Raw genomic sequence first — 20,577 nt, forward strand, 5'->3', positions numbered from 1 at the left:
CTCCTCAACCTCCGCTGCCACGGCAGCTTTCAACCTTTCAAAATCCAGTTTGCTGAGCATTGTCATGGGCATGATCTTAAATCTGGGATCCAGGAGTGTGGCTTTAAAATAGGCATTGGTGGGTGTTTCAAAGACGTGTTGAAAGTGTTCCTCAAGGTGGCTCTGCAGTGAACTAACTAGCTTGCGAGTCTCTAACAGATCACTCAAATCCGTATTTGCTAAAAGTTCGTTCAGTGCTGTTCTGAGGGCCTGGATGCACGGGATCACAGAGGAGATGGATGTATCATCTTGGCACACTGTGCGTGTTGCTTCCTCAAAGGGCTCCAGCACTTTGACTATGGCCTCCATCAAAGTCCACTGATGCTCTGAGATAGACACACCAAGGTCCACCTCTGTGGACATGGCAATCAGTGCCTTCTTCTGCTCCAGCTGGCGCTGCAGCATGAACAACACTGTGTTCCACCGGGTCGGCACATCATGGATTAAGGCAGCCACAGAAAGGCCAAGTTGCTCCTGTCTCTCGTGTAGCTTTGTTAAGGCTTTATTCGACATATGTACAGTGTTGGTAATTTGTCTTGCAGTGTTGATTACACTAACCACACCATGGCACTCCTCAATAGAACCTGTTACAATCAAGTGTAGGGAGTGAGGCATGCATCTAATGTGCTCAAAGCCACTGTCTGACATGGCTTTCATCATGTTGCAGGTGTTGTTAGTGACAAAGGACCCAACAGTAAATCTGCATGGAACTATGTTTTGCCATTCTTCAACAAGGTCATGGAGGTGTTGCAAGATTTCTGCTGGAGTGTACTCTGTATCAATCACCTTCATGTTGAGCAACGCACGGACACGTTTATGCGTCACAGCCCCGCAATCTGATACATTTTGTACAAACCAATGTCCTGTGAGAGACAGATAGGAGCTGGTTGAGAACTTTCTAGTCCAAATATCAGCTGTGCAGTGCACAACGTCACCCTCAATGTTCTCAAGGCTCTCTTTCACTTTGGTTTTGAGTCTTTGATGAAGCAGGGGTACAACTTTGCTGCTGAAGTGAATGCCCGCAGGAAGCGTGTAATGAGGTGCCACCAAATTCATAAGTTTACAGAACCCTTTGTTCTCCACAAATGAATATGGCAAAAGATCCATGCAAATCATTTCACCCACGCTGTCTGTGATTGATTGGGTCATTGGATGGTTTGCTTCCTCAACAGATTCAGTTTGGGAATTCGGGACAACAAGTGGAGTAAAGGGCACTAAGGCAGGGGGTGTAGGGGTTTGCTGTGGTCTCCTGCTACTCAGACTGCTATGGATGCCTGCCACATTGCGATGTTTGTAATGCATATGGTTGTGCATAGCACTGGTAGTTAGATGTGCTGCATCCTTGCCTCTGCTCCCAACTCTCTTGCATAGGTTGCACACCACCTTGGTCACGTCATCATCACAAATGGTAAAATATTTCCAGATTGCACTTTTATTCCTCCTTTGCTTTTTTGGTGGTGGCGTGTCTCCCGCTTCTTGTTGTTGATCACTGGCATTATTGTTACAGTCTGTTAACTCTTCGATTTTTACAATGGCAGTAGCATCCATGTGTGCTCTAAACTGAGGACAGGCTAACTGGCTACAAAGACAATCAGCTGTTCACAGGATAACAAGATTGTACACGCAGATTGATCTCAGTGGGTGAACGTACTATTCATCTGATCCACTTGTCTCATTCGCTTGGCATGAGGTGTTTTTTTTCATTCGCCGTTGAAGCGCTCCTCCTCTTTCAGCGGCGGGTACGCTGGACGAGCAGAGCTGCGATGCGCCCCTGAAAGCCACACAATCTATCTATGAACGAATAAAGAAACTCTCTTGCAGCGTGCTTGTGCCAGGGACTGGGTGGTCTATTGTTTCAGTGGAGATCGACGTTTTGTTCTTCTTCTTTTTCCAAATTCTTCTTCTTGCACGCTCCTGCAGATTTTGCGCCGCTGGTCTATTGCTGCCCCTCACAGGCGACTTGGCGAAATGCAGCTGCACCCAGTCATTCATGAAGCTTCATTTCACATTTTTGTACAAGTTCCCTAAAGCAAAATGTTACGAGGTTGACAATCAATTAAAAAAATAAAAAATTATATAGTGGGCTTTTAAATATACGGTATGTAGATGTCTTTATTAATGGTTACGTTGACCTTTATATGGTTTAAAACGTGATCATGTGTTTGTTGTTCCACAATAACTGGTCTGCTTAAATAATCTTCCGAGATAATTCTAAAGAGGAACCTGCATTTTTGTTCATGAAACTGGAACCTACAACATAACACGTATTAAAATCCATCCTGCAAACCACGGGCATCTGCAGTGCTTATTCTCAATCTTATTTCATTTTTCACAAGTGTAGGAAGCCCCGCGTGAGCAGGGCATCAAAAAATTAATTGAAACTCTTATTGTTCCTCTCCACGGAAATCTTTAGTAAAAGGCGAAAGATTTATACGATCTGAAGAGAAACAAGAGTGTACTAGCCTGTCACCCGCTTGGTGGCCGACCTCATTCTCCGCCTTAGTATACTCACTTAGGCTTCACAGCAGAAAAATGACCATATCTGAAAACATTTGGAACCCAGAAATAGAAAGTGTTTACAATAGAGATATCCGGTTCTTGCACCAAAATGTTGCTGGTGAGAGTTAAATGTAAACCGTTTAGCGTGGAAATGCCCCACGTGCGCTATGCATTGTGGGAATATGGCGAGCTAGACCACACCTCCAATTTAAAACAAACAAATTCAAACCCTACTAGAATAAAACACCTGCTTTCTCCTTTACGCCAAAGACATAGAAAGGCTACTGACAAAAGAGAGGATGTGAAATGTTTGCGATAAATTGGAACAATGTCACTGTTTTGCTTACGAGCATCTACTTGTGCGCATGCGCAAACGAAACATGAGCTTGGTGCCGAGTGTAGGCTGCTCTGCTCATGCAGTCCTATATAGGCGGCATAGACTATGATTAGGACGTTATTTTTTCCCCACCAGATTGAGGATATCCGGTATAAACTGTCAAGTAATCTATTTCTAGCTGGGCGCATACGTTATGTCAACATGTTTGAACAAACGAACATTTTCACAAAAAGAAACTATGAAAACGCGCACTTATTCGGTTATGCCTGTCGTCCCTTAAGGCCAGTTAAAAATCAATTCAAATTTTGAATGTCTTTAAAACAACGGGACAGTTTGAAGACACTCCTAAGGTTTTATCAACCTTTATGAAGCATGCAAAGAAGCTGTAAAGGTGGGACATAGGCTCAGGCTGAGCATGAAACTTAATGGCTTTCTGTATTTACACAAGCTCTCATTCTTTATTAAAGACACCTTGTCTGGTTAGTAGCCTACCTGCAGTGAGTTGTTGGCTTGGAATACCACTGATAGGCTGAGGCAATGGCAGAATCTCACCAGACTTGTCAGTGATTTTTACATTTCCCAGAGAGAGCCCTTGTCATTTTGTCAGCCTCCCCGTGGCTAAAGTATGCGGAGACAGCGGGGAGGGCTGTCAAACTGTGCATGCCCGCCTAAGAGCGCCTTTCCCCGGGTTGATGAGTTATAATAAGGGCCGGCCAGGTGGTGAAAATGATCAGGGAGGCAAGTCAGGACAGTGTGTGTGTCTGTGTGTCTGTGTGTGTGTGTGTGTGTCCCCGCGCGAGTGCATATAGCCTCTGTGTGTGTGTGTGTGTGTGTGTGTGTGTGTGTGTGTGTGTGTGTGTGTGTGTGTGTGTGTGTGTGTGTGTCATGTTTTTTTATATCACGGTGGGGACTTTTACCTGAATGCACACTAATCCGGTGGGGACTCGTGTCACCCTGGAGACAAACATTGAGGTCCCCACGGGTAGAGACTGCTCATTGAAGGATTGGTTTAGCGTTTAGGTTACATTTGGGTTGGGGTTAGGCATGTAATTCTGATGGTTAAGGTTAAAGGGGTAATGACACATCCCATTGACATGTCCCCACGGAGATGTGTGTGTGTGTGTGTGTGTGTGTGTGTGTGTGTGTGTGTGTGTGAGAGAGAGAGAGAGAGAGAGAGAGAGAGAGAGAGATGGGGGAGGCTTACTGAGCCGAGTATTCACTCCAGATCTTGGGGATTTTTGAGTCTCTCACTGCGGAATGTCTTCTCTAGCCTACTTTTAAAGTGAGTGTAAGCTTTGACTCAGTAAATCACCACTTACTCAGTCGAACAGATTGCCTCTAAGACAGTCCGGTTCTCTGGATGGGGAAACGTTGCTGCAAAATGAGGGTGCTGTGTTTGAACTTTGCCATCACCTGTCTGTGGCTTCTCCCTGTAGCGGTGAGTAAATCAGCGAACAGCCGCTCTTTGCTCTGCTCCTAAAGCTGTGTGGCTCATTATTAACAAATTAATTTTGGTGGCTCTGATAAGTGTTATGTTTCGGGAGATTTGCTTAGCCTATTAATTAGTAAAACTAATCTCATCATTTAGTTCTTGTCAAAGAATTAATCTCGAATTCCCTCGTGCTCTGGTTCTGCTACTGTTCATCATATTGCAGCATTGTTGCACAATCAATCAGTGGTCGTTTCTGTTTCAACAGTGTGTTTTTTTTTCTGTGTCTGAAAAAGGGAATGGTCCAATCATTTCTAAAAGATATAAACTGTTCTGTTACAAAAACGAGATATCTACCAACTTAAAAAAATTGTCCTCCAGAAATTATTTATAGCTTAAAATACAGTCAGGTTATGGTAGTTTTAAAGGATAATAGGTAAGATGACATAGTAGCAATGGTTCAGCAAATACACCAGATTATTTTGAGAAGTAGAAAGAGTTGAGAACTCAGGTTTGACTCCAGTAAGAAATGTAAGCTGCTACTTGCTGGAGACTTGATTTTGTTTCTACTGATTTGATATTCAAATTACATATCTTAAAATTGTCTAATTGAAAAGTTTGATCTATGCTGGTTTATTCAAGTAAGGACATTTGCACTGGTCTTTTGTGGGTGGCAATGGCGCAGTGGATAAGACACATGTCGGAGACCGGCATTCAATTCTCACTGCGACACATCCACTAATGTGTCCCTGAGCAAGACACTTAACCCCTGGGTGCTCCAGAGGTGTGCAACCTCTGTCATATGTAGCAATTGCAAGTTGCTTTGGATAAATGCATAAGCTAAATGCCTAATAATAATGATCTTTTGTTCTGATATGGTTTGGTTTTCTATATTCTATGTATTCTATGGGCTATATACCATCCTCAAAGTTTTAATTTGTTCCAGTCTTGTGGTCTGTAATTCTCTTTCAGGCATTTAATCTGCTCTTCTGTCTTTTATTTAACTTTCTTAACTTTGCTGCATGAGCAGCTGACTGAGACATCTGTAACTTTTAACACTGAAGTTGTCAGGTGAGAACCTCAAAGCAATCTAATTTGGTGCTTTATTACTTGAAATAAATGATTGCACAGTCGTTGTCAGTTTGATAAAGTTCTATTACCCTAGGGCTTAAGAAACATTGTCACTTCGTTTTTTGTTAAGTCGTGAAAAAGTGACACATTAAGGTTCCTTTTAGCCAATGGCAACAATGTTCACTCTGTCCTTAAAATGCAATTACTGCTCTCAAGTCTCTGGGTTTTTAGTTTTTGCCTCTGCAGGTGCTTTTGCACAGGTGTTGTGCTTGCATCCACTCCACCGCTGTTGCTCAGTCGCAGTTTCTGTGCTGGCATCTTGACACAGAGCCAATGACACGGCTGTCACACAGTGGGCTCCAATTAGGGTTGGTGAGAACAGCACAGAGCTGGAGATTTAGGCGTGTAACAATAGGCACAGCTGGAGCTCACAGGAGAAGGCAGAGATTGGCACACAGGGCTGGGGTGGTTAGGGGTGATGTGAATCCCACTTGTTGGTGAGATATAATGATATCCTGGGAGCTGTTTATTCAGAAATCTTGCGGAGAATAACTTGAAACCTCCATCTGCCTTTGACACATTATGATGAAAATAGAAATCACGTCCTAAACAATGAGTGTGCAGAACTTTTTGACTAACTCATGTCTCAGTGCTCAAGAGGCAAAAAAATGTGACCTGTCTCCCTCACTAAATTCACACTTCCTCTTAAAAATGGAAGTATTTTTTTAATGAGAGAGGAAAAAAAAATCTTGACACCAGGATTCACCTGACTAGTCAGGTGGTCCCATTAGGTTTTTACCTTAACACAGTGATTTTAACTTTTTTTTATTTTTATGATTGTGTGTGTTATTCAAATATATCACGTCAACTGTGCAATGAGTCTCAGAAATATAGTCACAAATACAGCCTCACTAATGACTGGATTAATTTGATTTGAGCATTTTAACAGACACAGCAGGTGGCTTCCTGGCTTATAATCAGATGCTTCATCAATCTGAACATGCACTTAATTTTCACACTTGTTTTATATTTTTTATGCAGTACCATGTTAAACTGAGATACTTAAGATGAACTGAGATGATTTAACTAACTATTTTTCTGTATGTTACTGATGTATTCTGCTCTGTGTGAGATATGAAAACCAAACTATTACTGATAACACTATCACAAATACAACTAGTCGCACATCAAAATATGTCTTATGAGTTTGTTTCTCCACATAGATTATTTCTTGGGGGAATAAATCGCATTGCTATTTTTTGTAGGGAACATTGTAAGAACATTTTAAGAAGGTAAAGCATAATGGTGACATGTTGCAAATGTTTGGGAAAGTGAGCTTATATAAACCTTTATGTATATGTATGTACAAAATCTGAGGGACAGTAATGGGAAAGAGGAGAATGTGTATGGAGATGGAGAAATGCAATGAAGATATACAGTAAATGAATGAAACATGAACTGCTCTTTGTATGAAATAATAACATGACCAGGTGAATCCAGATGAAAGCTTAATACCATATAAATTTCAAGAAAGTAATCCAAATCAATTTAAGAATGGAAACTGGGATGACGAGGAGGAGAAAGGTGTAAAAGAGAAAGAGGGATCTTTAGTCTTTTTGAGACAGACAGCGGAGACATGTTCAGCGCAGACGGAGCTCGATATGAAGAAGATGGGGCTAACGGTTTTACCCTTTCATAAATTACGTACTATAAATGGATATTATTTTATTGATCCTCTTCAGTGTCTTCAACTGTGACCTGTGTGTTGACCATGTTCCTCTCTCTTCTAGTCATAATGATTAATACGCCCATAGATTCCATTATCAAGGTTGTTGAAAAAGAGGATTGAGAGTTTTTACAAGAGAGCGAGACAGAGCATCAGGGAGGACAGCCAAATTAAAATGTGTTAATGGCAATATGAATGTGACTGTGTGTGGGGGTGTGCATGCTCCTTATAACTGTAGTCCTTGCCTGAAGGAGCTGACCTATTGATCACAGTCAATTTCAAGTCATTCTCATTCAGAGGACACAGCACCTCAAAGCATAATTATTTGAATCGATTACTTGGTAATGTAGCTACAGTGAAACTGTCCTTCATTTGCGGTCATCCTGGTGGTCTAGAGGCCTTTCTTCTCTCTTATCTTTCTTGTCACCTCATACAGTGCATCTTACACAAAACGAATCATACTGTACTTACTGTATTTAGAGTTTTTAGTTGTTGACCGAAGAATTGTTTGTTCTCTCGCAGAGCTTAAATGGATGAATGCTTCAAAACTATCTCCAAGGTTAAACACAGCCCAAGTGTTGCTCTCAGAGTTACAAAGAAAATCTCGGAGACAGACGTCTCCAAACTTAAAAATAAAAAACAAGACCACCTGCATTCTAGACTACCACTAGGGATACAGGTAAGTGAGAAACCTGTTTCCTGTCCCGGCCATAAAAATGACCATTTAGGTCGTTTGATGAAGCACATTATTACGACCCATATTTACGTTTTTTGTGACAATGACATCTAGTGGCCATGCAACGGTAGCAAAGGAGGAAGTCGGGTGACATAAACAGCAAAAAACTATTTCACTACGTTAACCATGTCATGTGGCTTACATAACGTAGTTAAGGTCACTGGACTGTTACAGGAAATGCTCATATGTGTTGTTTTGGGAGGCATTGACAAATGACCTATTTTGTCGTTTAGGTCAGAGGACTGGTGAGAAAAAATGCTTTATAGGGATTTGGGTGAATTTACCATTTAGATTAGAAACAAGAGCACTTTACATTTTAAGATGTCCTTAATTTATGGTTTGTTCTCCACAGGTCCAGGAAACAGCCAATCCCTTGAACTTTCAGAGCCAACATTGGAGAGAGGAGGAAGGAGGAAGAGTGCACACAGTGGGAGCTGCTTTGAAGGTTAAACATATCTCCAAAGACTTACAGATCATCTCCACCAAACACAAAACACCAGCTTACGGCTCTCTCGGCCCATACGGATGGCCGCAGAATGTCTCTCAAGCCCTGGATCAGTATCTGTACCGACCTCTTCCCAAATCCAAACCTCCCGCAAAAATATCCCCAAAGGCCAAGAAGATCCTGGGCTGGGGCAATTTTTACTTTAACGTGAAAACAGTGAAGTTCAGCCTCCTAGTGACGGGGAAAATCGTGGACCACATCAACGGCACATTCAGTGTCTACTTCCGCCACAACTCGTCCCGTCTGGGAAACATATCCGTCAGCATCGTCCCTCCTTCCAAAGCTGTAGGATGGGAGGTTTTTGATCCGGCGGCTCACACCAAAAACTCAGTCCTGGTTCCGGATCTGACTTCCCAATTCCAAAGCCCACCTCAGTCCACCAGCTCTACTCCTCCAGACCAGCAGAAGCAGCAGCAGCAGGACACAATGATGGTGACCGAACTCAACTGCCGGATTGAATACCAGAGAACCAACCGGTCCAAGAAGACCAAGCCTTGCATGTACGACCCGGGGCAGACCTGCTACTCTGAAAACACCCAGTCCCAGGCAGCCTGGATCTGTGCCAAACCCTTTAAGGTTATATGCATCTTCATTGCCTTCACTGGTACCGATTACAGGCTGGTGCAGAAAATCTGTCCAGACCACAACTATCAGACAGAGCAGAACCAGCAGCACTTCGGATGACTCAGATTCTGAGATGCTGAAACACGGACTTTACATACATCCTTCAAAATCATATGTTCAGTTTTCAAACTAGTTTCAAACTGTTTTATATGCCATTAAAAACATGTTTTCCACATGTCAGTGAGTGCAGTTTGAGCCAAAACTTGTGTTAATATCAGCATTGACTGTTAGCGATGACATTTATAACGTGTGCTTTGTTTTGTCTGAAACTAAACTCATCTGCCAAAAGCTCCACATTGTTTTTAAAAGAAAGCAGTGACTTAATTCATGAGATCACTTTGTGTGTTGTGTTTTATGAATTTTGTTTTCTGAATATGAAAAATTTGTTTTTTTGCCTCAATAATAATAATACAAAACAGATATATAGTTAGGGACAGAATCATCTGTACTTTTTGAAACATGGACTTGGACATGGACAGTGCTTTTTAATATGAAATGAATGATTCATAAGATATTTATTCTTCAAAGAACTGTTACAGAGTGAGATGAAGCAGTCACTTTAATCAGTGATACAAAGTTCCCATGCCCTTGGCTTTCCTCCAGTACTGGTTTTACTTTCACCCTTTGTACCTTCAAAAGTTTTCCCAGCCCTCTGCTGTCACAGTCATGTTTTCTCTTTCATTACGGCAAAAATTACAGGTGAGTTCATTTGTTTTATAATGTATTTAATCTAGAGCTTTTTGAAATGTACACATAGATCCACATGGATCTGCATTAGAAGATCTCCCCCCGCCCCTAAGAGCAATTGTAACTAAATCACTTTTTACTACAAACTAGGTCAGCTTGTCACTGCAGGCCTGAAAAAAAATGTCTGTTTTGAAGATGCACATTATGTACGACTTTGTGTTGTATTTTGAATTTGTCAAAAGAGAAAAGAGTGCTACTGTCTGTCCCAGAATATGTTTTGTTGTTGAAGGAAAGTTGACTGTAAACTCTGCTCTTCATGCAAGGCTTAATATACTCAAGGCTTAGAAAACATAATGAACACAAAAGATGAAAGGAGGCTTGTTTAAACATATATTTATGCGTGTACAGTAATCTGTCTATTAGCCCAAAGTAACACAGTTACGTAACTATCATGCAGCTACAAGCTGCCTTCAACAAACAAGAGTCTGATAAATAAGTCACTGCGTGTGTGGCCAACCCACATTACACTTTTCATGTCCAAGGTTTTAACCGCTCCACGGAATAACACGCTTGCTTTTTCACTGCCTTTCATTTAATGGATTGTTTAGAACATCAAAAGACACATTATTCTAACTCCCTTGTTTCCAAACCCCTGGTGCAAAGTATTATAATTTTGAGTGATGAAAGTGTTTTTGCACAGGCTCACTCTTCCTGAGGTTTTCAAAAGACACCAAAGGAGCAATCTTGGACAACAACAACAAAAAAGAACCCCTCAGAAACCTTTTCACTCTGCACAGACACTTTATAGCACAATGAAGAGTTTTATCGAATCCTGTGACTTTTTTGTTTCCCCATTAAAGTTTCATTAACTACACTGAGTTGTTAAATAGAATAGTGCGTTTAAAGAAATACAGCACCATCTCTCTAGGGTCTTCCCAAACACTACTAACATATTATTTACAGTGACAGAGAGCAGTTGGAGTGGAAGTTTAGTTTAGTTAACTGAAATGATTATTGGGTGTTCATCCACCACCCCATGCAGCCCCTCTTCCTCAGGGTTTCAGGATTTTTGGGCCGAGAGGGGCAGGTCACAGTGGAGTCTTGCAGACATGGCCTCGGAAGCAGCAGCGGGTGGACAGGACAGAACAGCCTGGCCCAGGACGATCCAGAGATGTGGAGCCTTCTGCAGCAGGAGAAGGACAGGCAGCGTCGGGGACTGGAGCTCATCGCATCAGAGGTGAGACCCACATATTAAGAGAATACTGTGAAAGTGTCCTACACAGCCCTGAATACTATATTCATTTAAAATATAATACCTTATGTAACCCTCTCAGAAATGGTTAATTTTCATCAGGTGATTCCACAAAAAAAAAAAAAAACACTTAGATTACTGGATTCTTTGCATCTTAGATATAACATATATAATCCTCATTGTAAAAACACCATTCAGATGTAGGCGGTATGTAAACTGTGATGACCCATGACCACCACTCTGGTGAGGAGAATCAAAAGTGACTACTTAAATGTTTGTTCATTATTTCTTTTTTGCAGGTGAATTTCTCTCACGTCTTACCTACGTGATCCATTCTGATTGTTGGTAGATAAAGTTGGGCCAGAATATAATTTCAGCCAAAAAACAGATAGCAGACGGATTACACCACTCTACAAACATACATTAAACATTTGGATCTCACTTAACTGTCAACCATGGTGGAAATTTGTCAAGGCTCTTCCTGTATACTAAATTTCATGGAGGACCCTTACAGCCCCACAGACTAAAACAGATAAAGTCAGTTCATATATTTAAATGTAAAATCATCTGGAAATATCACAGTATGTGCAAAATAATAGCTAGATCATTACTTGCATGTTACTTTACTTTCTTCTGCAGGACAGTAGCTGCTCAAACTGTGAATATAGGCGATGAAGAGATGTTGCTAATTATCCTTTGTGCTTTCCTGTGGACAAAGATGTTTAGCATTGCAGTATGTGAGAGAGGAAGCAAGAAAAACAACTTAAACTGCAGAGGAGCCTCCTTTGGCAGTGTAAACCAGAGTTGTAGTTTCTAGAATTCAACTGTTCATCGAGACTTCCTTCATATTTGTCACTGATTTCATCTAAGTGGAAGCTGTGGGGAAAGAAGGGAGCTTTCATTCTTTTATTCTCCGGCAATTATGAATCCACAGCATTATCAGCCACAATGACATCTGAAAGATATTCATTTTCTTGTGCATGTGCTGTCAGTTGCCGCTGCAGCCTGATTCCCAACGGAGAGCCCCCGTTTTTTTTATTCAGGAACACAGTCAAATGATCCCATTAGGTTCCCTAGCTGATTTTTGCCATTGATCTTCACATTCTAAGTTGAGACAGATGAGGAGAGGCGACCGTTTATGTGTATGTTGAGATTGTGTTTTGAAATGTCATAGAGTGAGTCACATGGGGGACTGGTTTTAAATCCCCCTGGAATGATTGAGGGATCCCTGAACAGTGACAGGTTTAGTATAATAACAAGGCAGAGGGGGCGGCTGAGGAGGACAGAGAGCGACAGAGATAGAGAAGATGAGCAGAAGTGAGAGTGGGAGAAAAAAAATACTGAGACAGAGAGAACAATTCATTTACATTCATTTCCTTCTTTGCACCTCCATCTCTCCTCTGACTGACTGAAGTGGTTTGGGGAGATTTGACACTGAACCCCACAGGGATTCAGTATTAGTTAGATTCCTCTATATTCATCCCTTAATCTGTAGCACTTCTAATACTTTAATATTTTTAGATAAGCTAATTTAATTCATTTTTTGCAGCTAAGATTTATGAAACAAATTTAACATATTTAAATAGACTTAACTTGGCATTAAGCTCCAAATATATAGTTGAACAATATTATATATATTGGACTGTAGTTGTACTGTGTAACTGGGACTTTCTGAAAACTGAATTGGGTGCTCAATTACCTGTCTCTAGGTAAATAAAGGTTATTTTTGGATGGTGACAATGTTCTGAATATAAAGCATGATAAAATAAAAAAAGTACAGCGTGTGGCTCTGGATCTTGACACTGTGCTTGTTTGTCCTGTCAGAACTTCTGCAGCCGTGCAGCACTCGAGGCCCAGGGCTCCTGTCTAAACAACAAATACTCTGAGGGATACCCAGGACAAAGGTACATGGATAGTGCACTTTTCAAAATACTCTATAATGTTGCAATCATTACAAAACATTGAAAGATTTTCAGAAGCCTAAGTTTTACTTTTTGTGAAATGTAATTTTTAAACTGTGAGTGACTCAGGCTCCTAGACCAGGGTGTAAATGATGCAATTTAACATAATGCGATACTGTGCAACAAACAAAACAAAAACAAAAACAATATTATACGAAATAATATGACCTGATACAACACAAAAGGATACTACACATCATAATACTATGTAAAACATATGTGATGATAGCACAGTCCGATAAGATACAAAATTAAACGATCTATGACACAATACAAAATCATACAATGAAACAATATTAAACATTAAAACACGATGCAAAATGATACAACACATAAATAAAATTATACAACTGATAATGATACAATACAATGTGATGCAATACAGAAATGATGATACATGTGATACAATATGATGATGAGTAAGTAAGGAGTTCAAGTGTTGCGGGGTCTTATTCATGTGTGAGGGTGTGAAATAGACAGGTGAAGTTGTCTAGTGTCAGCAGTAATGAAGCCTTAGATTTAGGGTTAGGAGCTCAGATACCCAGGAGCAGTTCAGTGTATAGTTGCCGCCCAGGGTAGATGCAACACACGCTGGAGAGATTATATATCTCATCTAGGTTGGTAACAGCTCAGGATCCCTAAGAAGGAGCTGGATGACGTTGCTGGAGGGAGGGAGGTACGGACCCCTTGCTCAGCGGAAAATGGATGGATGGGTGGATACAATACAAAATTCTACCATATGATACAATAAAAAACAATACGATAAAATACTAAATGATACAGTACAAAACAAAACGATATAATATTAAACGATTAATGCCTTTTGTGTTTGTGAGGTACTATGGAGGTGCAGAGATTGTAGACCAGATTGAGCTGCTGTGTCAGAAGCGAGCACTCACTGCCTTCAGTCTGGACCCAAATCTGTGGGGAGTCAACGTCCAGCCATATTCTGGATCCCCCGCTAACTTTGCAGCCTACACATCTGTACTGGAGCCCCATGACCGCATTATGGGTCTGGATCTGCCTGACGGGGGACAGTGAGTGAACATGTTTAGCCAAAGATACTCAAATATAGAGTTTCTTTTATTTATCTGTACACAAGGAAAAATGTAACAACTGATAGAGACAACACTCTTAATCACACCAAAATCAAATAATGTTGCCTCCCACAAAAAAATACATGCCAGGAGAATATTTAAAGGAGTAAATCTAATTATACCTCCCCTTGATTTTGAACAATAGTAAAATTAAATTGGATTGTGTTTTTCCTAGAGTTAACAATCAAATTTTACTTTTTTGATGGACCAAACATACCATAACACTGACTAATGATGTAATAACATCAACATAAGCCATGATTGCTGGGTAAAGAGTAATAATGTGATGTTGTGGATCACTGGATTTTCCTAACAACGAATTATTAGATAATCTTATTCAATGTATAAAGATAGACATGTTATGACATTTTCTGACTGTTGTAATGTGCCGTGAAATGTTTTATGATTTTGCCTGTGTGGTTGACATTTTCCTCCATGAAACTGGATATTGCTGCTGGACTGAAATGGCAGACTCAGAGAGGAAATGATAAAAAAAAAAAGGTTTTCATTGATTTCCAATGTTTCCAGTTCAAAAAGCACCATGCTCATATTTGGAGTTACTCAACAATTAATTCACAATCAGAATATTATGTGCAGACACAAACTCCATTGAGCCTAGTGACAGCTGATCTAGCTGTGATCACCTGCCGCTGTCATCAAAAACAGACGCTTCACAGGGCTCATTTCTCTAAATACATATTTCCTTGTTTCTTCTCTCCTGGAATTGTTTCCTTGCTTATTTCCATGCATCCCCAGATGCAAGGAAAATACATTAGTGAGAGAAAAGGGGATGTAATTAAGAGGCTTGTGATGCACCCACAGAGAGAAACAGACAGGGGGAAACAGGAAACACCGGGAAGGGGAGGAAAATCTGGAGACACTAGGAAACACTGACATAGTGTGACAACAGTTGTTTTGGAGCTTAATATCAAGAGGAATTAATGTACATGGCAAAATGTTAGTCATGCAGTCTGGAGTTGTCCTATTATGCCACCCTCTTTGAATTCAATGTATTTTTATCTAAACTACATTTTTTATTTTACCAACACCCACATGCACACCATATTGCTGTTGCAGGTGATAGTTAGCTTTGGGCTGAATGCAGACCTGCAATGTTTATATGCCAGATACTATAGAAAAGTTATATGTGGGCTGTCTGGGGGTTGGTAGGGTTACAGTTAGAGAGGTGTTGGATTTTGATATCAATGAATAAAAATTTAGCAACATTAGCAATAGATAACAGAACAACAAACCCACTCAGTTGCACAAGGTAACAAATTGAAACAGCATTTTTTCTTCTCAAAAGACCAACAAACATAACAATAGAACATAAGGAAGATCTAGTCTTTACATGATCAGATGAATTTACATACAAGCTACAGCAACTAAAGAGGATCTGTAGATCAGAGGAAGGAGGTAAAGTGGAGAAAGTTTTTTAAGTCAGTTGTACGGAAATGACTTACATATGAAGTGATCAATGAATTACATCAATATGCAGGTCATATGGAAGAAAAATAATGATCTAGAGTGTTCAGAATAAGTTTACAACCCCTCACCTGCTGAACTTCTGGGACGCGCTCTCAACTTAAATTTCTAAAACTTTTTTTCATATTCAACCACATTTCAGCCTTACCCACGGCTACATGACAGACACAAAGAGAATATCAGCCACCTCCATCTACTTTGAATCGATGCCTTACAAGCTGGATGTGAGTAATTTGGTTGACGTTTTGTAAAAAGAAATAAAGATTTGAACCAAAATTGCCAAAGCAAATCTGAAGAAAACCGTCACTCTATCACTAAAAAGAAAATTACAAAGTATTCAGTTTTGACTTTTCCACCTCCCCCTTTCCTCCTGTATCACCTCAGCCCAAAACAGGTCTGATCGATTATGACCAGCTGGAGAAAACAGCCCGACTCTTTAGACCCAGACTCATCATAGCAGGAACCAGCGCCTATGCTCGCCTTATGGACTACTCTCGCATGAAGAAGGTACTGCTTAGGTCAGGAACTATGTCAGTTAAAGTAGTGGTAAAAACATTTTAATAGCCTTCAAATATGCAAAAGCGGTTTCTTAAGTCCTGAAAGCAAGCAATAGTAAAAATATAAGGACAAAAAATAAAAACAGGAAACACAAATGAGTATACAAGATCAAAGAATGATGAATGAGATTGTTCAACGAAATAAGACTTTGAAAAGATTAGAAATGATTTTGATCAGTTAATGTGTGTGTTTCAGCTGTGTGTGGAGCTTAATGCCTACCTGCTGGCAGACATGGCTCATATTAGCGGCCTGGTGGCAGCGGGAGCTGTTCCCTCTCCTTTCCAGCATGCTGACCTGGTCACCTCCACTACTCATAAGTCCCTGCGTGGAGCAAGGTAAGGGCCTGGATGTTGTGTGTGAATGTGTTTTGTTTTGTTTTTTCATCACAGAATAAGTGGTAATGGTGGTCCGGTCATGGTATTGAAATAACTTAATTAAAATGTGGTTTTGTATTGTACAACAATTGCTGGAACTTGCTGTTTATTGTCAAGTGAAAAATAGAAAAGGGACATTTCAGGTTGAATGCATTTTGCTTTCTCTCTCACTCTGCAGAGCCGGTCTGATCTTCTACCGTAAAGGTGTGCGGTCTGTGGATAAGAAAGGTCGGGAGGTGACCTATGACCTACAGGACAGGGTGAACTTTGCCGTGTTCCCATCACTTCAGGGAGGACCTCACAACCACGCTATTGCTGGGGTGGCTGTCGCCCTCAAACAGGTCCAGATATCAACTTTAATTATTAATATTCAGCCTGCAAACAGAAATGGAAAACATTTTACTTGTCATCCGGAGTGCCCTGATATGGTCTTTCTCTTTACACAGCATAATTTCTGTCTTTGTAGGCTTCCACTCCCATGTTCAAACAGTACATCACTCAAGTGCTGCTGAATGCCAAGGCAATGGCAAACGCCCTGCTGAAGAAGGGCTACACCCTGGTGTCAGGTACTGAGGGAAATGAAGAGTATTTTTAGATGCACTTAATGCGTTTTTGTACAAAACACATATACAATACAAGTTTGTTTATTACCAGCAGTACCTTGCTGGGTGTTTACACTGCATAGTACTGTGTAAAAGTGTTAGGCAGGTGTGGATAAAATGCTGTAAAGTAAGAATGCTTTCAAAAATAGACATGTTAACAGATTATATTTATCAATGAACACAATACAAAGTGGACAGAAGAAAAATCTGAAATCAAATCCAGATTTTGTGTGACCACCCTTCAAAAAAAGTGTTACCACCGTGCACGCTGCAGTCACAAGACTTGACAGGTGTGCAGTTGAGATCAAAATGGCGCCGGAAGTAGAGGGTTAGAAAGTTTTAATCTACACATAATCATTACCTGCAATAGCAATAGAGTAAGAATGCATTTCTACCATTCAAAATATCTGATGCAATTGCTGGTGGATTAATTCTGTATTTGCTCCAACCTAATTTGCATTCTGCTTTCATGACTTTGGAAATGTTCTCTTAACCTTCACTCGGCAGTTGAATGTGGGAAAAATATTATGAGGAAATAAATCTAATAATCTAAAAGAAATTATGATAACTTTATCATTGTTTGTTTGAAGGTTTGAGTGGAGAGTGAAGCGAAATGACAATTTATCTCACTGTTGAGCTAAACTGAATATCATTTACCATAAATCAAACAAAAACATTAAATCACTCTCCTCCTCCTTTCAGGTGGAACAGACAACCACTTGGTCTTGGTTGACCTTCGACCTCGCGGGATGGATGGGGCTCGAGCTGAGAGAGTCCTGGAGCTGGTCTCCATCACCGCTAACAAGAATACATGCCCCGGAGACAAGAGTGCTCTCACTCCAGGAGGACTTAGGCTCGGTACTGAAATTAGTACATTTAAAGGTGGCGCAGGATGTTTTGGTTACTTTACGGGTGAAGAGCTGCAGGAGTGGAGGGTGTTTGGGCAGAATCTGTCAACCAGTCAGTCTTGCTACCTATATCATACCTGATCCTTTCTTCTCTCACTGTGTGTCTGTCTGTGTGATGTCTCTGTTTTCTTTTGTCTGTCTGTTTATTTGTCTGTATTTCCATCGGCCTGTCAGCTTGTGTCTAAACCGCACCAGTCTTAACCTCTTTATCGACAGTGATAACCCTAAAATTGCAGTACTTTTTTTTTTTAAGTCTTGCCTTCCTTTTATCTGTCGTTGCTTTCTTCCAGGAACTCCAGCTCTGACCTCCCGACAGTTCAAGGAGGCAGACTTTGAAAAGACTGTGGAGTTTATTGATGAAGGGATTCAGATCGCACTGGATGTGAAGAAGAAGACTGGTGAGAGAGGAAGAAGTTCCTATGTCATTTAGAGTGGTACAGAGTCCACCATGGTAATATTTTGTGTGTTGAGAAGGCGTTCTAATGTTTGAACCATTGACAATGAGCATCAAAGGGAAAAATCTGTCGTTTTTACCTGGCTAAAACTAATGCAGTCTACAACAGTCCTGCAGTAAGTCCTGTCTTCATGAAGGTTATAGTATTTGTTGAAACTGTTTAATCAACTCTATAATAATTTTCTAGGATGTATTTTGTGGTGCCATTCATTGCAGTATCGCTACAGAGAGCTGTTCCTGTTATTTAGCCTACCCTCATTGAGAAAAATAAGATGAACAAAACAATAGAAACACCCTTTGCAACACAATACAATGCAACAGCACAAAATAGTATTAATGCTGGAGAGGGCCTTGCTTTTTTAAAGAAGTATACATAATGTTCAGTCCTCCTTCTGACCCCAAAAGATTCACCACATGAACATTTTTAACAGCACTACAGGCTATTTTTAACCAGATGTATATTATTAAAACCCTAAGCTAGTTGTTTTGCTTTCTCAATCTCCCAACAGGAAATCTAGCCAGCTTCAAGTCCTTCGTGCTGGAGGACCCAGAGACAGTGTCACGCATTGCAGAGCTCCGCCAGCGGGTGGAGCTATTTGCCAGCCCCTTTCCCATGCCCGGATTCACTGACCACTAATAACAGCACGTACAGAAAGGCAGTTTCCCCATCACACCATGTACATATGCTTTGGAACTCCTCAAATGAAATAGTCTCAGATGTTTTTGATAATGTTGCCATTAACACAAGCATTGACACAGTCACATGTATCATGTCAGTTGAAACTTGGTCGGTGTGCTGCACCAGGGGTCATCACATTTCCATAATCCACTCAAGCATCATTTCTGCCAAATATGATGAAACATGTAATATAGTGTAAATGTATGTAAGCCTGCTAAAAAAAACATATAAAACAAATTGCCAGCTAATACTTACATCAAAAGAGAAAAGGTTGAGTAACACAATAAAATTGAAAATGAATTGCACTATAACACATTTATACTTTTTAATGGCTGTAACAATAATAATAATGCTTAATAAAAATGTAATAATGTATTGCATTGTGATGATGATAAGATGATATCACATCAGCAGTTTCATTGTATTAGCAACCAATTTAGTGGAACAGTTTTTTACATTTTGACAACCTATAACAATACTGTGCAAAACTCTTATAGGCCACTTTGGGAAATTGTGTTCAAACTTACTAGATATGGAAAATGATTTGTTTTGTGAAGGTAAGTTATGATGTTGCAGTTAATGCATCAACAGTTGCTGCACACTAATATGTTGTCCACCCCTCAGACAGGGCTGTTGCTTTCCGTCTGAGAAGCAAGGAAGGGCCGTAAGTGGTTTAGGTATTTGGCTTTTTGTCATTCAGCGCTTTCTAGAGCCCTTATCAATGTCAGGCTTTTGTCCCAGGCCCTGGGAAACTCAAAGCAGCTCCACTGGGAATTGAACACACATTCAGGTTACACACACAAAACAACAAACTAAAAGGGTTAAACAGCACAAACTCTGTTTTTAGACTATAACATATTAATGTCAGCCTCTATACCTTCACTCTGATATCTATTTATGAAGACTTTATAACATATATACTGTAGGTCTTCTTCATTACAATAAAAATCATTTCCCAAATGCACATTTACATGTTCATTGAATTTTCTGATATTTCATAAGCTCTTGTTACATTGGTTTTATGAATACATGCGGCTCTGTAACACACACATGCATTTCTTAGAAAGACAGAAAATTTATGTTTACAGTCGGAGGAGGGATGAGACTCTCCAGAGATTATAAACATTGATCCATGTTAAGCTGCAAGCATTTCCTCTGGTCATTTCCTCTCACTGTCAACTTCAGGAAACTGTCTAAAAACAGACAATAAGAGCTGTGGATGTGACCATGTTTTCAGTGAGCTTCTGATGCCTGATTTATCCAGTGTAGACTTCTAATCTCCACCAGACAGCTGGTATTGTTTTCTATTTGAATGAATTGCTTCATGACTTCTTTGCATAAAGACTAATAGCCCAGACTGTAGAGACAGTAGAGACAAGCAGGAAATTGAGCTGAGACCATCTTCACTCAGCCATTTGCAGAAGTTCCTACTTCCTTTAATAACATTGTCGCTTTATGTCACCATGCTACCCCAAATTACATTATGCTAATAAACACAGGCAAGTCATCATATACATCAGAAGATGAGAGCATTATGTAATACCAGAGTCCTTC

The 20,577-nt window shown here is 40.3% G+C and overlaps 2 protein-coding genes and 1 non-coding gene across 5 annotated transcripts; 2 read left to right on the top strand and 1 right to left on the bottom strand.

Moving 5' to 3' along the window:
- Positions 1-2,382: 2,382 nt before the first annotated feature.
- Positions 2,383-2,496, bottom strand: LOC119906293. The gene has a single exon (XR_005444960.1). It is a non-coding gene; the product is annotated as a U5 spliceosomal RNA (small nuclear RNA).
- Positions 2,497-4,074: 1,578 nt separating this feature from the next.
- LOC119905686 (neurexophilin-2-like) lies at positions 4,075-9,376 on the top strand. Its single transcript, XM_038722952.1, has 2 exons — positions 4,075-4,313; positions 8,190-9,376. The coding sequence occupies exons 1-2, from the start codon at positions 4,236-4,238 to the stop codon at positions 9,024-9,026; spliced, it is 915 nt and encodes a 304-aa protein (XP_038578880.1). The 5' UTR covers positions 4,075-4,235; the 3' UTR covers positions 9,027-9,376.
- A 136-nt stretch (positions 9,377-9,512) lies between these two features.
- LOC119905685 (serine hydroxymethyltransferase, mitochondrial-like) lies at positions 9,513-19,418 on the top strand. Of its 3 annotated transcripts, XM_038722948.1 has the most exons (12): positions 9,513-9,665; positions 10,696-10,890; positions 12,730-12,809; positions 13,703-13,903; positions 15,591-15,672; positions 15,833-15,955; positions 16,202-16,341; positions 16,559-16,721; positions 16,847-16,946; positions 17,685-17,840; positions 18,181-18,288; positions 18,854-19,418. In XM_038722948.1, the coding sequence occupies exons 1-12, from the start codon at positions 9,549-9,551 to the stop codon at positions 18,979-18,981; spliced, it is 1,593 nt and encodes a 530-aa protein (XP_038578876.1). In that variant the 5' UTR covers positions 9,513-9,548; the 3' UTR covers positions 18,982-19,418. The 3 variants fall into 3 exon arrangements, with proteins under 3 accessions (XP_038578876.1, XP_038578877.1, XP_038578879.1); XM_038722949.1 differs by lacking the exon at positions 13,703-13,903; XM_038722951.1 differs by lacking the exons at positions 9,513-9,665; positions 10,696-10,890 and having other exon boundaries at positions 13,484-13,903.
- Positions 19,419-20,577: the final 1,159 nt, after the last annotated feature.

Source organism: Micropterus salmoides, unplaced genomic scaffold (genome assembly GCF_014851395.1).
Source record: "Micropterus salmoides isolate LMB-PRFRI ecotype aquatic unplaced genomic scaffold, ASM1485139v1 Ms_hic_scaffold_16, whole genome shotgun sequence".
Taxonomy (NCBI): domain Eukaryota; kingdom Metazoa; phylum Chordata; class Actinopteri; order Centrarchiformes; family Centrarchidae; genus Micropterus; species Micropterus salmoides.